General features: G+C 43.4%; 1 protein-coding gene across 1 annotated transcript in view; it reads left to right on the top strand.

Moving 5' to 3' along the window:
- The window catches only part of LOC142144571 (sulfotransferase 6B1-like), a 29,573-nt gene extending 25,502 nt beyond the window's left edge, over nucleotides 1-4,071 (top strand). Inside the window, exon 7 of the mRNA XM_075203599.1 lies at nucleotides 3,898-4,071. Within this exon, the coding sequence (XP_075059700.1) occupies nucleotides 3,898-4,028 (131 nt within the window). The 3' untranslated portion in view covers nucleotides 4,029-4,071. The remainder of the gene's footprint in view (nucleotides 1-3,897) is intronic.
- The last annotated feature ends 14,063 nt before the right edge of the window (nucleotides 4,072-18,134 follow it).

Here is an 18,134-nt window from a genome sequence, read left to right as displayed (position 1 = left end):
ACATTTTCTTGACATCAAATTCGCACTTTTCAATTTTGGCGAAAAGATGATGCTCTCTGAGTTTAAGCAGGACCTGTTTGACATGATTACGATGTTGAGGTAGAGACTGAGAATATATCAGGATGTCATCTAGATATACTACCACGAAATGACCCAGGAACTCACGGAGAACCTCGTTAATGAGATCCTGGAAGACTGCAGGCACATCACACATGCCGGAGGGCATAACCAAATACTCATAATGGCCAGATTGAGTGTTGAAGGCTGTCTTCCACTTATTAACATCCCTGATGCGTATGAGATTCTAGGCGCCACGGAGATCAATCTTGGTGTATATGGTAGCATCCCTCAGCTGGTCAAACAGAACAGAGATGAGCGGGAGTGGATATGTGTTTTTGATGGTGATCTTGTTCAGACCGCGAAAGTAGATGCACGGGCGTAGACTACCGTCCTTTTTAGACACGAAAAAACACCCCGCTCCTACAGGAGACCTTGAAGGTCTGATGAACCCTTACTGCAAGTTCTTCTCCACATAATCTTGCATTGCCTTAGTTTCAGGGCCAGAAAGGGAGTATAACCTTCCTTTGGGCAACTTGGATCCTGGAAGTAAATCAATGGCACAATCGAAGTCTCTATGCGGAGGTAGAGAATCAGCCGCCTTTTTGGAAAACACGTCCTGGAATTCACGATATGCAGAAGGCAGTTGATCCGGTAGCGGCTGCAGGAGCCGAAGAGACATGGCCAAACAATTTTGAGAACAGTGAGTACTCCAACGAGTAATTTCTCCAAGATTCCAGTCGATCACTGGATTATGGAGGTGGAGCCAGGGATGACCCAGAATTAGTGGAACGGAAGGGCAATCAATGAGGAGAAGAGACAGGGTCTCGGAGTGAAGAGACCCAACTGTAAGTTGTAATGACGGAGTCGTGAAGGAAATCCTGCCTCCAGGTAAGGGACCCCCATCCAAACCACAGACAGTGATAGCGGAATTAGTTTTCATAAAAGGGATTCCAAAGGACTTGGCAAAACTGATATCCAGAAAGCTATCAATAAATGCTGAAATGACAGAGGAGTGTGAGCCACAGGAAGATGAGCGGGAACTAATAATGCATTTTTGAACAAATAAACTGCAGACCTAGATGAATCTCTTCCACCTTCTCTAGGCCTGATCTTTTCCCGACTTGTTGGGACAGGAGCGCAGAAGGTGACCTTTGGTTCCACAATATAGGCAGAGGCCTAAGGTGCATCTCCTAGTTCTCTCTTCCTGGGAGAGGCGATAGGCGCCTAGCTGCATTGGTTCCGCAGCTTACATATTAGAAGTAGGCACAGAAAGGAATGTACTGGGAGTGGGTGCTTCCTTCTCAGCTCTTCTTTCCTTGAGGCGTCTATCAATTTTGATTGTGAGCTGCATAAGTCCATCCAGGGAAGTAGGTGAAGGGTACTGTACCAGGGAATCCTTTATTTGCTCTGATAACCCCAAACGGAACTGGCTGCGTAAAGCTGGGTCATTCCACTCACTGTCAGTGGACCAGCGCCGGAATTCAGCAGCGTATTCTTCTGCAGAATGTCGGCCTTGTTTTAGGGACCTGAGGTGGGCAGATGCTACCGATCCGGGTCATCATACAGGAGGCCTAGAGCTTCAAAAAAAGAATCCACAGACCTCAGCGAAGGACTGTTGGAAGGCAAGCTGAAGGCCCAGGACTGCGGGTCCCCCTGAAGCAAAGAAATCACTATACCCACTCTTTGTTGTTCAGAGCCGGAGGAGCGGGTTCGGAGACGGACGTAAAGTTTACAACTCTCCTTAAAGTTACGGAAGAGACTTCTGTCCCCAGAGAATCGAACCGGCAAGTTCAGCTTGGGCTCCACTGCAAGAGCTGACGGGTTTTGCTGGACTTGGACTTGCGTGGCTCTGGTGGCCTCTTCCTGAGCAGACAGACGTTGAACCAGATTCTGGACCACTTGTGAGATGTATTGGATCTGACCTGCCAGAACTTGGCTGGAGAAAGGATCGCCCCGTTATCATCCATGGAAGCGAATTCTCCAAAGATTTGGGCCGGTTATAATGTCAGGAACCCCTCCAGCCAGTACAACAACACCCAGAATCTACTCCAAAAGTCTGGTGTTCACTGGAGCCCCTAGTGGTGGGGACAGACATGGGCGCAGACAAACAAAGGGTCGTGTGATGTGTACCAGCTGTGGAGAACCCAGGAGCAGAGGGTTATGGCAGACAGCGTATCCAGAGAACAGGCCGAGGTCAGGGGTCACTTGCTAGATAGAATCGTCAGAAAACACGGCAGGGGTCGGGGTCACGAGCAAATTAGCAGAATCAGAGGTTCAAGCCAAATGGTCAAGGGCACAGGCAAAAAGACAAATCCAAGGTACAGGCAGGGGTCATACACAGTAAATGGAGGTCCAAAGGTTTAACACCACAGGCAGCAGCACAGAAGTCTGGAAGATATAACCGGCAGGGAGGCTAAGCTCTCCCTGCCTTATATACAGAGACTCTCCAATCAGGGCTTAGCTCTGTGATCACTACCAGGCCCCGGCTAATTAATTAATGGGAGATTAAATCAGCCCACAGGCTTGTGCAACACTAGCGCACGCGCGCCAGCTGATTAGTGTTGCTGGAGTGTGAGACTGAGCGCTCGGCGATCGACCGTTGCCCTGGCAACGGCAGGGCTGAGTACAGGAAGTGACGTCCCGGTCGTCATATCGACGGCCGGGACGCAGCTGAGAGAGTCGCAGCGGCTGGGCACCGCCGCGGCTCGTAACACTCTGCTAGTTCCTGGCTTCAGGTTGTTGACAATTACAGATATGTTAGCTCCTTGCTCCGGGTAGTTGGCAATTACAGATACGTTAGTTCCTGGCCCAGACAGTATATTACAGACACTGTGCTACTTCCTGAATCCAGGCAGTTGGCAATTACTGGTACAATTCTAGTTCCTGGCTCAGGGCCGTTGGTGATTACAAGTACAGCGCTAGTTCCTGATTATGGGCAGTTGATGAGTGCAGAATTCTTGGCCCAGACAGATTATTATAGAGACTGTGCTAGGTCTTGGCCTAGACAGATTATTACAGGCAGTGCAGTAGTGTCTGTAATGGTTCCAGCCATCTGACAATTACAACTACAGCACTAGTTCCTGGCTGCTGGCAGTTGGTGATTACAGGTACAGCGCTTGTTCCTTGTTCTGAGCAGTTGATGATTGCAGACACTGTGCTAGTTCTTGGCCCAGACAGATTATTACAGGCACTATCCTACTTCCTGGGTTCCAGCCAGCTGGCAAGTAATGCTACAGGTCCTGACTCTGGGCAATTGGTGATTACAGGTACAGCGCTAGTTCCCTGCTCTGAGCAGTTGGTGGTTACAGGCACTGAAATGTAGCAGAGCACAAGTTTTGAGAAAACAACAACTTTTGAGAAAAGCATATTTTATTCGAAGGTCATTTTACCACAAGTGTTTAAATCCATGCTTTTCCTAGTGTTTTTGAATGTAAACCGGTATGAGGATGCAACCTATTATTTCCAAAGACTACATAGTGACTTCCATTTAAATCTAGATTCAGCGCAACAATGATGAAAACGTTTAACATGCAGCATCACTGCCATTTTCTTGCTACCAGTGGGTAACCACTCTTAAGAAGTTACATTGTTTCAGTTTATCATCCTACATTTAAAGATATAAATCTGATGTTCCTAAAAATATGTATAGTACATTGCTAAAGTTTTCCCTTTTAACCTAGGGATACCATATCATCTATATAAATCCTGATACACATGAAATAGACATGCTGCATGGCTGACTGTAATTGGTTCACATTTATACCTTTTTTGATTGTTATTCATATCCATTAAATGCAGTGCAGCAATATAATGGTTGTTTCGTATCTTTTCTCCCAGGTGAGGTTGGCGATTGGAAAAATCACTTTTCTGAAGCACAAAGCCAAGAAATGGATGCAAAATTTGACGAGTGTTTAGCCGGAACAAAAATTGGAGAAATGCTGAAATATAATGAACATTGTAAATGGTGAAATAGTGGATTGATGCATTAAAAATAAAACTTTTCATATGTAACTTGGATATATATTATACTGTAGTCATGTACTGTTCACATCAGATGTTTGTAGAAAGAAGGCTGTTAAAGTGTGAATGTGTGGAACAACTAGAAATCCATTTTCTATCCTGTAATGAAAGCAAACTTCTAGATTGTGGTTAAAGCAGAACAATATGAGAAAAAATGGTATGCAGCAAATATTGGTGACCAAGCTTATACATTTAGAATCAACACTAGGATAATTGAGTAGCAAGTGAAATAGATGTCTTGTATCAATCTTAACAACTACAAACATAGGGGGTCATTTAGAGTTGATTGCATTTGCCTCCAAAAATAAAGATGTAAAATGTGTATGTGTGTGTGTATAATAAAATATATATATATATATATATATATATATATATATATATATATATATAGACAAGAAAACAGGGATACTCTGCACTCTCCAAACACATAATTAATGCTATATCAAGTACTGTTCTATATTAAAAACAGGGAATGTTAGTTCCACATATTGCAATATATGTTTAAGCTGACCAACTCACGCCAAAGTCTTCCCAGTACTTGATATAGCATTAATTATGTGTTTGGAGAGTGCAGAGTATCCCTGTTTTCTTGTCTATACAATGTGAGCAACCCCCTCTTGCACCCCAGTCTGTACATGGTGAGTGCAGAGGACCTATGTCTGTTTTTGTTTATATATATAATATGGATTCCAGGTGATGCCGCACTCAAGGATTTAAGTTGTAGTTGTCTCAAAAAGGTGTATTTCATTCATTTTAACGGACACCATGTGAAAGTCTGATAGACATACTTAATACATATAGTGCAAAACACACCTGCTGCAATGTGTGTGGAAACAAGCTGTCTGTGTTAGCACTCCTATCCCAGGGGAATAGCACTCCCACTAGATCAAAACTGTCAATGAATAAGCAGTGCAGAGAAACAACATAACAAGGGGTGTGCCTAACAAACATCACCATGGCAACCCAAATTGTAAACATGCACAAAACAAACAAAAAACCCAGAAATATTCTAATGGATTCAGTTTAAAGTACTTTTGTTTTGTTTTTTTTACCTTTCTTAAGTAATGCAATTCGTAAAAATTACAGCTACACAGTATTTTCCAGAGTGGAAGTCCTGGAAGACATCAAGATGACTTTACCACAAAATACTTTTCAAGTACAGATTTTGTCTGAAATGTTGTAGCAGAGATATCATAGTTTCTTTCACCACTATATTAAAGGTTGTTTTTTTTTTAAAAAAAAAAAATCAAGCCTTTTTCTACTGAATGAGGTAACACTAGTGTGATCTGGATCCATTAAACAAGTGACTGCATTGTCTTTTTCTTGCTGACTCGTTCTAATAGCATGACATCATTGCAAGTTTGACAATTGTTAAACAAATCTTCTCACGCAAGGCAGCAAGGGGCCCTAAATAAGTGTATCATTTTAAACCAGAAGCTAATCTAGTCAGAAAATACAATGGAGTAAATATCTCCTACTTAACTATCTTATTTTCGTGTTAAAGCATGTTCATTATTAAGTTGTTTCTCTTTTAAAGGGCCCAGTTTGGGTACATATAGTTGCTTCATTATTATTTTTTAAAAAATATATTTGTATTTCAGTCACTTTGGGGTTAACTTCTTTTCCTAAAGACTCCCGCTATTGGACGACTTTCTCACACTGCTTCCTCTCTTTGTGGGCAAGTATAAAGAGTGCGTCCAAAGCCAGGCAGGATGTTTCTTTACTATGCAACACATTCACATTGGGTATATATACTTGCTTTATTATTGTCTGACATATATTTGTATTTTAGTCCCTTGGGGCTAACGTTTTTTGTTTTTTTCTAAGGACCCAGCTAACTAAGTCTGTGAGTCAGATGAGGTGCCCTGGTTTAAATTAGTAAAACATATAAGTTCTCCACATGTTTACGTGGGTTTCTTCCCACACACTAAAAACATACTAGTAGGCTAATTGTCTGCTGACAAAAGTAACCCTAGACTGTGTGTTGGTTAGGTAATTTAGACTGTAAGCTCCAATGGGCTAGGGACTGATGTGAGTGACAAATATGCTCTGTACAGCGCTGCGGAATAAATGGTGATGATGATGATTGTGTCTATAGACTGTTCAGCTATTGTCCTGGGGGGAAACCTTCTGCATGTGTGCTTGTCACCCTCTCATGCTGAGTGAATATTGTATATCATTCTTATTTTCTGAATCATTGAGTGTTATATAGGTTTCCTATTTAGGTATAGTACTCCCTTTGCTATAGCGGGTACTACCTCACACACACACATACACAATCTTATCTAGTATACCCTTCCTTTACCCTGGTAACACAATTTGCAGATGTCCTGCGCTCAGGACAGGCGTTGCAGCGAGTCCAAGAGTTATCTGCAGTGGCTATCGCCCTTTCCTGGATGCAAAACCTGATAAAATCTGTGCAGGGTCTGGTCACGGTTTTGTTATCTCTAGAGAGAATATTGGAGTCCTCTTCCTCAGGTACAGGGGCGCACCCAGGGGGGGTTTCCTAGTCCCCAGAAACCCCTCTCCTACCTGGGGTGTCCTATGCTTACAGTCTCCCAGGACCAGCCACTACTGTTTGTAGCTTGGGATCATCTCCCAGTCTGTCCCCTGCTGTGTGAGCACAGCTCTCTGCCGGCAGTTTGGCCCCGCCCCTTCCTCCCACATGGCCAGCATGGTGTTATGCAGGAGGCAGCAGCAGCAGAAGGTAAGAATGTGTGTATGTGTGTGAGTCTGTGTTTGTCTGTGCATATGACAGCTTGTATGTCTGTGTGTTTGATCCTGTGTGTTTATGTATGTGACAGCTTACATATCTGTGTGCTTGAGCCTGTGTGTTTATGTATGTGTATGTTTATGTATGTGTGTGTATGGGACAGCTTACATATCTGTGTGCTTGAGCCTGTGTGTTTATGTATGTATGTGTGTGTTTATGTATGTGTGTGTATGTGACAGCTTACATATCTGTGTGCTTGATCCTGTGTGTTTATGTATGTGTGTGTTTATGTATGTGTGTGTATGGGACAGTTTACATATCTGTGTGTTTGATACGGTGTGTGTTTGTAGCCACGCCCCTACACATACTGGACACGCCCACTTGTATTGTGGCGTGGAAACCCCCCTAATCAAATCCTGCGTTTGCCCCTGAGGTAGGCAGCGTAAACGCCAGGTTCAGTCCCAGGCACAAGAGCTGCAAGAGTCTGGCAATGGCCCCTCCCTTATGGAGGATGGCGAGCTTGTAGAAGACTCAGACACAGAGGAGTTATCTGCCTGGGAGGATGATTCTTCCACCAGGCAAAGAGAAGATGATCTTATTCTAGCAGTGAGACAGGTGCTAGACATTTCGGAGGAAGAAGAGGTGACTTCTCAGGTCTCGATGTTTAAAAGGACAAAGAAGCAAACAATTTCCTTTCAGTTTTCTCCACAACTGTCAGAGATTTGGCAAGAGTCCAGATTGAAACCTGACAGTAGATATCTGATTCCCACAAGGTTCCGCCTCAGTTATCCTTTTCCAGAATCAGAGGTGGTATAATGAGAAAACCACCCTAGCGTGGATGCTCCCATTGCCCATTTGGCAAAATCCACATTTATTCCACTACCCAGTGCTGCAAAATTTAAAGATGCCACAGACAGGAAATGTAAGGGTGTCTTCAAATCTATTTATTTGGCCTCCGATGCTTCCCTCTGCCTCATGGCTGTGGCAGCATGGGTGATTAAGACTGTGGAAAAATGGGCCTCTTCCCTCAGTGATGGCCTTCAGCCTGGAACACCTAGAGCTCTACTGTCTTACTTGGTCGACCAAATTCAGGATGCAGCTGAATTTTTGGGGGATGTGGTACTTGACACAGATCAAGTATTGTCCCGGACCTCCTCCCTGGCAATAGCGGCCAGACGCACACTGTGGTTGAGATCATGGTTGAGATTATGGGAGGCGGATGCTGAATTCATGAAGGCTTTGGAGGCCTTACCATAGCATTATTTGGTCCTCCCCTAGAAAAATTAATCTCTCAGGCAACCGGAAGACGAAGTGCGTTCCTTCCAGTGGCTGCTCCCAAAGCAAAAGGTAGGCGTTTTCGCTCCTTTCGGTTTGTCGGTAGAGCCAGAGGCATCACCAACAACGGTAATTTCTCAGTACCCCTGGGCGGGTGCAACGAGGTAGGCAGGCTTGGACTGGGCAGCGCCCAATTCCAAAGTCAACTGACAAGCAGCCTGCATGACTCCCTTCCCCCCACTTCCATAAGGGCAGCGGAGGGGACCTGTTTGCTGCTGTTCCGGGACCAGTGGTGCAGTCCTAGCACAGACATACATCATAGATCTTCTGGGAATGCCTCCGCATCGTTTCATGTTTTCTCCCTTTCCACAAGAAGGAGTCAGGAGGGTAGCCCTTCAGAAAGCTGTTATCTCCCTATTGGAATTGGGGGTGATTGTACAGGTACCGAACGAACAGTGGGGTCGAGGTTTTACTCACATCTTTTTCTTGTGCAAAAACCAGACTTGTCATACCGTCCAATTCTAAACCTGAAGTCCCTAAACGTTCACTTCAGGGTTCCAAGCTTCTGCATGGAGTCCATCCGCTCTGTCATAATGGAACTGAGTTTTTCGCATCTTTGGACATCAAGGATGCTTACCTGCCTATAACAATTTGGCAGGGACAACACAATATCCTCAAGTTTGAGGTAGACCAGTTTCATTTTCAGTTCAGAGCCCTGCCTTTTGGCCTGGCAACGGCACCAAGGGTATTCACGAAGGTCATGGCAGTATTGGCAGCAAATTTACACCAACAGAGAGTAACGGTTCTGCTGTATTTGGATGACCTCCTGATCAAGGCGAAATCGGCTTCTCAACTACGGTTTCATCTGCACCTGATGGCAGATACCATGCAGTCCCATTGCTGGATCATAAACTTCAAGAAGTCCAGCCTAGCACCCACTCAAAGCATGGTTTTTCTGGGTCTTCTGTTCGATACCAGGTGCCATAGATTTTCTGCCCCCAGAAAAGATTTGGATCATGCAAAAACAGGTAAAATCTTTGTTGTCACCCAAATAGATGTCCATTCTTCGGTGTATGAGTTGATGGGATGCATGGTGTCGTGCTTTGAGGCAGTGAAATTTGCCCGATTCCACACCTGCCTCTTCCAACGCGAGGTCCTTTCCAGATGGAACAGGTCAATTCCCGCCTGGAAGCCCAGTTCTTTCGACTGTCGTAAACAATCCACCTGTCACTGTTGTGGTGGACACTGGCAGGGAATCTGAAACAGGGAAGACCGTTCTCGGTATGGGATTGGACCATTGTAACCACGGATGCAAGCCTGTCAGGCAGGGGGGCAGTGACTTTGCATCTCCAAATTCAGGGCCTCAAAGTAGCCCATAAATGTCCTCAAGTTACTAGCGGTCTTCAAGGCATTAGTTCAAGCACAGACCCGATTGAGGAACAGACCCATTCAGATTCAATCCGACAATGCCACAACGGTGGTATATATCAACCATCAGGGGAGTACCAGAAGTCCCATGGCTATGAAAGAGGTTGTCAATATCATGGTGTGGGTGGAACAGTGGGTTCCTGCCATTTCAGCAGTCTTCATACCAGTCGTGGACAACTGGGAATCCTATTACCTGAGCCACCATGCCATTCACTTGGAAGAGTGGTCTCTCCATCCAGAGGTGTTAGATCAGATAGTGCAAAGGTGAGGTCTACCAGAGGTGGACATGATGGCATCTAGGCTTATCTTCCTTTCTCGCCGCTCCTCGTCTGTCTCCCCCTCAACCAATCCCTTCACTGGCTCCCCTTCCCCTACAGAATCCTCTTCAAGCTCCTCACTCTTACATACAAGGCCCTCGCCAACTCCACTGCACCCTACATCTCCATCCTCCTTCATTCATGCTCCATCCCGCCCCCTACGATCTGCCAATGACCGTCGCCTCTCTTCCCCCCTGATCACCTCCTCCCATGCGCGTATCCAAGACTTCGCCCGTGCTGCCCCCTCCACTGGAACAAGCTCTCTACCTCCATCAGAACTTCCCCTAATCTGTCCAGTTTCAAAAGGACTTTAAAAACCCACCCTTTTCTTAAAGCCTTCCAGTCTCCCACTTAACTTCCTACCTTTACTTCTGCCTCTTCCCCTTCATTCCCCTTCCCTTATCCTCTCCTACTCCTTCTCTCCCTCTCTCACCCGTGTCTCTCTGTCTCTCTACCCCACCCCTTAGATTGTACGCTCCTTTGAGCAGGGTCATCTCTCCTCCTGTCTTCACCACTTTTAACTCTGCTCTCCAGCTACCTAGCCCTCCTCCTCGAGGACCGTCTCCCCCCCCATCCCCTCTCGCTCCCTCCTCTCCCCTCTGGGGTTTTCCCTGTCATCTGTGCCCTCCCTCTTGGGCTCCGTCGTATGCGGACCTTCCCCTCTCCCCTCCCTCCCGCCCCTAGCTGTGCTCTGAGCTCAGTAAGTTACTGTGCTTATTGTTTACTGTACTATTGTTAGGAACTCCCAAGCCAGTACAGTGAAACTCGGGGACTACTCTGAAGGCCCGGTGTTCGCTGCAGCCCCTAGTGGTGGGGACAGACTTGGCTGCGGGCCGACCCAGGGTCGAGTAACGTATACTGACTTAAAGGAGCACCCAGGAGTGGAGTGATTGACGGGCTGTAGTGAAGAGGGGATCCAAGGTCAAAGGTCACTAGCACAGGTACAAAATCCGGAGACAAGCGAAAGGTCAGACACACAGGCAAAAGAAGCAGAATCCGGAATCCAGGCAAAAAGGTCAGGGTCAGAAGCGAAGGTACAATGGTCCAGGAACAAGCAAAGGTCAAAACACGGGTAGTCAATCCAAGGTAATAATAACCAACAGAGAGAACAAGCAGGCAGCAGAACTGAGGACAGAACGCTATAACCGGCAATGAGGCAGCAGCCCTCATTGCCTTAAATGCAGCCCAGAGCCAATCACAAGCAGAGCCACAGTTGTAGGCTAATTGCCAGATACCAACAGGCCAATCAGGGCTAAGCCCTGAACTCCACACTTGCAGGCTAAGTTCTGCTGATTCAGCCACAGGCTGAATCTAATGATTGGACCCTTATGCGCAAGCGCGCCTGGCTGCCGCGACGCTGCCCGGCCGTTTCCTTGGCAACGGTCGGGAGCTGGAAGGAAGTGACCTCCCAGTCGTCATGGTGACGGCCGGGACGCTGGAACAGACAGGATGCGAGCCGTGGCGGCTGTGAGAACCGCTGCGGCTCGTGACAACTATGCTGTCTCACCTAGTATTGTAATTTTGTTTGTCCCTGTACGGCGCTACGGACACCTAGTGGCACCCTATAAATAATAAAAAAAAATAATAATAATAATAAGTTGATCTGCAAGGTCACTAGGCATTGTGCTTGATCTCGGGACCCTCAAACGTATCTAGTGAACGCCATGATGGTTCCTTGGAGTTTCTGGTTGGTTTACATTTTTACCCCAATACTGATGTTACCCATGGTATTGAAGAAGATCAAACACAAAGGAGTCACGGTCATTCTTCTGGCACCCGACTGGCTAAGGAGACTATGGTACGTGGATATTCTAGCTATGACAAAGGACGCACCTTGGAAACTGCCTCTCAGAGAAGATTTGCTCAGCAAGGGACCGTTCTTTCATCAGGACCAAGCACGGTTGGTTTTGACAGCCTGGACAGAGTCATTCAAACCATGATCAAAGTCAGAAAACTGGCATCTTTCAGGAATTACCATTGTGTCTGGAAGGCGCACGCATGTTGATGTGAACGGAAAAGAGTTCTGACTTTTTCTTTCCGTTTAGCCAGAGTATTAGCATTCCTTCAAGATAAGAAGGTCTGGATAAGGGCTTGCGACTGCCATCGATTAAGGTACAGGTATCAACATTGACAATTTACTATTAAAGGCTTCTGGCTCTACTACCAGAGATACAGACTTTTCTCCATGGGGTCTTGCATGTGCAGCTGCCCTTCATTCCTCCGGTGGCTCCGTGGGATTCTGATGGCCTTACAGAAACCACCGTTTGAACTGCTGGAATCAGTTTCTTTCAAACTTCTCACTTAGAAAGTGTCCTTTTTGTTGCCAATTTCATCGGCAAGCCGCGTTTCAGAATTGGCAGCTCTCTCCTGTCGGGCTCCCTTCTTGATCTTCCATGATGACAGGGCTGTTCTGCAGACTCTGCCTTCTTTTCAACCGAAATTTCTATAAAAATGTCATATTAACCAAGATATAATCATCATGGTGTTGCCTTGGGATCTGTCCTCCAACAGTCAGGATTCTTTGAAGGAGTTAGTTGTGGTCAGAGCCTTAAGAATCTATGTGGACAGCTCATCTTCGGTTTGCAAAACACTGTCTACTAATAGTGTATGATGCTCGAAAACTTGGCTGGCCAGCCACGAAACAGACTATAGCCAGATGGATTATGGCTGCTATTAGGCAGGCCTGTTTCTTAGGGATTGCTGGTTCCTGAAGGTCTCACGGCTCACTCCAACAGGTTAGTTGGTGCTTCCTGGGTGGCAGGGCACGGGGCCTCGGTTGAGCAGTTGTGTCGGGCAGCTACATAGTTATCCGTCCACACGTTCACTAAATTTTATCTTTTCCATGTCTTTGCTTCCAAAGATGCCAGTTTTGTCAGAAAAGTTTTGCTCGCAGCTCTGGCTGTGTGTTCCCACCCATAGGGGCAACTGTCTGTGCAAGAGAAAACAACATTCTTTGTACTTACCATAAAACATCTTTCTCTTTACACAGTTGGGGACACTGTGATTCCACCTTTTGTTTGTTGTTTCTGACAGTTCATGATTATTCTGTTGATTGTGTTGCACCTCTCTTGTGGCTTTGTAAGACAAATAGCTGAATATATCCGGCCGAACAGGGCATGGAGGGGAGGGGAGCAGGCCAAACACGTGTTTTTAGTTCCTAACTCGACACAGCGCCCTCTATACCCCATAATGAGCAGTGTCCCCCAACTGTGTTAAGAGAAAGATATTTTATCGGTAAGTACAAAAATATTGTTAGTACAAAAAGATTGTTTTAAAGGTCGTGGATGAGGCAACATCTTGAATATTATGTAGGAGTTTAACATGTAGATGAGAGACAGGCAATATACTTAAAACTTTTGTTTTAAAAGTATGAATATGGTTCAAGAGGGTATTTTTTGAACATACTCCAGTTAAACTGTCCATGGAGAGACTAGATCAGTTACCTAAATCTGTTTCTTGAGTACCTCCAACAGGTGACTTTATTTACCTGGGTCAGTAATTATATTAGGAGTCCAGTGCTAAAAGTTATTAGTACTATATAAAAACTGTTAAGCCATCAGATCATGACCTGCTGGAGCAATCTGGCAAAAACTGGTGTACTATAATCTGTCTTTTTCTGTAATTAGACATTAGGGTAACTTTATAAAGCTGCGACTTTACGGCGGATTTGAAAAAGTAGAGATGTTGTCTATAGCATGGTTAGTGAAGAGGGAGGTTGATGTGCTCTGTCCTGCTGATAACTTTACTAAAGTGGTGCTTTGTCCTGCTGAGTGAATTAGTAGTTTGTCCAGTGCTCTGTCCTGCTGATTTATTTAGTCTAGTGGTGCTTTGTCCTGCTGAGTGCAGTAGTACTTTTTCCAGTGCTCTGTCCTGCTGATTCCAGTGGTGCTTTGGCCAGTGTCTGTGCTGCTGAGTCCAGTGGTGCTTTTGTCCTGTATTTGTTTCTGATAAGTCCATATCAATTTGTTAATTAGCCAAAAATCTTTTAAAAAATAAAAAAAATATATAAAAAAATAATTGAAAAAGTATAAAAAATATTATAGAGCAATATATTCTTGCAGTCCCAAAATAGAGGACCTGCCATTTCTATTACTACGTTCATTATTTCTTTAGTTCCAAAAAATAGGAACTGCCAGTTCTATTACTACAGTCATTGTTTGTGTAGTTCCAAAAAATAGGAACTGCCAGTTCTATTACTACGTTCATTGTTTGTGTAGTTCTAAAAAATAGGAACTGCCAGTTCTATTACTAGGTTCTTTTTTTCTGTAGTTCCAAAAAGGGGGAACTGCCATTTCTATTACTATGTTCTTTGTTTTTATAGTTCCATAAAAGAGGAACTGCCATTTCTATTACTACGTTCTTTTTTTCTGTAGTTCCAAAAAAAGGGGAACTGCCAGTTCTATTACTACGGTCATTGTTTGTGTAGTTCCAAAAAATAGGAACTGCCAGTTCTATTACTACGGTCATTATTTGTGTGGTTCCAAAAAATAGGAACTGCCAGTTCTATTACTACGGTCATTGTTTGTGTAGTTCCAAAAAATAGGAACTGCCAGTTCTATTACTACGGTCATTGTTTGTGTAGTTCCAAAAAATAGGAACTGCCAGTTCTATTACTACGGTCATTGTTTGTGTAGTTCCAAAAAATAGGAACTGTCAGTTCTATTACTACGGTCATTGTTTGTGTAGTTCCAAAAAATAGGAACTGCCAGATCTATTACTACGGTCATTGTTTGTGTAGTTCCAAAAAATAGGAACTGCCAGTTATATTACTACTTTCTTTTTTTCTGTAGTTCCAAAAAAGGGAACTGCCATTTCTATTACTATGTTCTTTTTTTCTGTAGTTCCAAAGAAGAGGAACTGCCATTTCTATTACTACGTTCTTTGTTTCTGTAGTTCCAAAAAAGGGGAACTGCCATTTTTAATACTATGTTCTTTGTTTTTATCTGTGCAGTGGAATTCAGACCAGCTGAAGGTGATATATTGTGGCCCCGGTACCAAATTGGGTATCGGGGCCACTCCACTACGCAGTCCAGATAGATGCGTATCAACTACATTCAGTGTTGGGTCCAAATCCAAAATTAATGAAAATGACCTGTCATCGTCAAAAACAAGAGGCATTGACACGCTCGAACTACACCCTGTATATGCTGCAGAGGATGTAGGAGCAGGCAGCTGTGCAGTGGAATTCAGAACAGTTGAGGTTGATATATTGTGGCCCCGGTATCAAATTGGGTACCGGGGTCACTCCACTACGCAGTCCAGATAGATGCGTATCAACTACATTCAGTGTTGGGGCCAAATCCAAAATTAATGAAAATGACCTGTCATTGTCAAAAACAAGAGGCATTGACACGCTCGAACTACACCCTGTATATGCTGCAGAGGATGTAGGAGCAGGCAGCTGTGCAGTGGAATTGAGACCATTTGAAGGCGGAGGTATTGTGGCCCCGTTACCAAATTGGGTACCGGGCCCACTCCACTACGCAGTCCAGAAAGCTAACTCGGTGCAACGTTTTGGACTAAAAAGAATATTGTGAGGTGTGAGGTGTTCAGAATAGACTGGAAATTAGTGGAAATGATTGTTATTTAATGTTATTGAGGTTAATAATAGCGTAGGAGTGGAAAACAACCAAAAAACAGGATTTTAGTGCTTTTTATTCTTTTTAAAAAATAAATCAGAACCCAAAACCCGAACCAAAACCTTTCGTCAGGTGTTTTGGCAAAACAAATCAGAACCCAAAACCTCAAGCTAATCAGAACCTAAAACCCAAAACACTTAAAGTGCCCGGTGCACACCCCTAGTTCAAACCTGGTTATTGTTGGGTTTGTGACGCATCAGTTTGGGCCAAGTGTAGACAGAGGACTGAATATACCTGGTCCATGGAAGATTTAGTTTTCAAATGCAAAATTAAGTGCCATTTTGCTAATTTAACCATTAAAAAAAGTCTATACAGCAATGTCTAAATGGGGCATGGGGTAACACAGTGGATAGCTTGTTACCTCATAGCTATGAGGCTATTGGTTCTTCTATGACCATTGCTCTGCCTGTTCTTACTGTTTGTGTGGGTTTCCTCTGGGTTCTTTGGTTTTCCCTTAAAGTAAAATTAAAATATATCGGTAGGTCAATTAGCTTCTGATAAAATTAGGCCTATTGTGTGTGTTTGTTTGGTAGAGAATGTATACTATAAGCTTCAGTGGGGCATGGACTGATTGATTAAATATTCAGTCAACAAATTAATTAAATATGATCTATAAAGCATTGTGTAATTTGGGTGGGCTATATAAAGGTTAAAAATAAATCTGTGCCTAAACAAAATTGTTTTATATCAATCGATTGAGCACTGTTTAGTTACTCAGGATAGAGATAAGCACAGGAACAGAATGCACCAAACAAGATCAAAACTGGCAATGGCTTCCACAGTCTGCAAAACTGTGTAGCAAGACATGAGGTTACAGTACACCAGTGTAATACACGGTCCCCATGCTTTTAACAAACTCTTATATTAGTCTGAATGAATACCACATCACTTCTCCACATAAAAGTGAGTGTCTAGCACCCTCTAGTGTACAAAGTTAGCTAATGAGTTTATGTAGATAACATACAGTATGCCCGCTGTTATAATAAAATGTAAAAATCTGGTTTACATTCACTTTCAGTCAGCTTCTTTGTTAATGCAGCTCTGGAGTATGTGGTCCCAAATAATTAAAGATGAGAGTTAACTTTTGCTTATTCATTAATACTGTATGTTGAGACATGATAATACAAATTATACACTGTTCTTAAACAGTCTGTGTTCAAGTTCAAACAAATATTATTACAGTCCATGAGTTTACAAATCAGATATTATTCATTTTTGGAGGTTTCTATTCTGCCATCTAAAATATGAAAAAAAACAATTGAAATCATATAATCAATACATTTCAAGTTTTAGAGAAAAGAGAACCATATGTATATAAAATGTGAGATTATCATCCAATGTCCTATCTACACAAAAAGAAAAGCACATGTGTAAAGAAGTTTCAGATTCACTCACTCTAACTCTGGTCCTTAACCATGCCAGACTAGACATATTTTAAGGATTTCCTAAGTAAAGCAGCTCTATTGCAGGAGCAATAACTTGTCGAAACACCATGGCAGATGGTTGAGTCAATGCATTTTCTCCAATGGATATTCTTGGGATGACACAGGCAAGTGGTGAGACAGGACATATGAGCAATGGCCTGTGTCATGCTCAAAAGAATACACATTACTAGCACCTTCAGTTTTCCTAGAAGTGATTGTTCCGGCAATGGTTTTCATAATGTCACTCGGGAAAAGCTTTAAAACTCGCTCACCATTTTCATCAATGAGGCATAGGGATGCAGGAAATCCAAAAGAAAAACATTTTTTAAACATATTTTATTTATAGGGAGTATCACATTCATTTTTAGCTGTAGTTTTCCACACTGATTTTGTTGCAGCTGAAAATACTTCTCTGCAGGACTTAATCACTAGAAAAATGGTTAATGTTAAGAGAGAAAAAAGCAGCAACAAACCGCTGCTTAACGGCATTAAATACACTCTTTGTGCCAGGTATTGACTTGTTCCAGTAGCTGTTATCCACTGTAATAAATCCTTCAGCAGCAACAGCCAACACTAGAGGAAAATCGCAGTTATGACATCCTACATTTAATGCATATCCAAGGAAAGGTATTTGTAGTGATTTTCAGCTATGATTTTTAGTGACAAAATCTTTGGATAATTTGCAACCACCAAACAAAGCTTTGTACTTTTCCTAACAAAAATGAAAACTTAGCTTTGCTTATGTTTAGTGTTTTGTGTGACGTTCTTCCTGTGCCTCTCTGTGGAGAACACTTATAAGTCTTAAACAACAGTGAAGTCGGCAGGTTATACAGTATTCTAGACTTTCCACACTCTAAAAATGAGGAGCATTTAAGACAACTGTTGCACAGGAAACAGGTGATGAAAACCCACCAATCAGATTATGTAATCTTTCAAGTGCGGTATAAAATATGAACCCAAAGATCTGACTGGTTATCATAGGTTACCTGTTTCTGGTGTACCAATTTTTAGAACTGCCTGTCGAAGTCAGCAAATTGGATAAAGTCATTTCAATTAAAATCGAGCAAACTTGGTTGTCTTTGTTTGAAAAGATGCGTACAGTACGCTACGGTGTGAAAGGGCACGCTATGGCGTGGAAGGGCGTACGCAGCTGCAACACATGGCAACAACAGTATTTAGTCTTTTACATACATTCGCACAAACACGCACACTTGTAAAATAGTACACATTAATGGTAGTTGCAACACATAGTCATGTA

Source organism: Mixophyes fleayi, chromosome 3 (assembly GCF_038048845.1).
Source record: "Mixophyes fleayi isolate aMixFle1 chromosome 3, aMixFle1.hap1, whole genome shotgun sequence".
Taxonomy (NCBI): Eukaryota; Metazoa; Chordata; class Amphibia; order Anura; family Limnodynastidae; genus Mixophyes; species Mixophyes fleayi.
The sequence above is the reverse complement of the archived record's forward strand: the minus strand, read 5'-3'. Positions and strand labels throughout refer to the sequence as shown.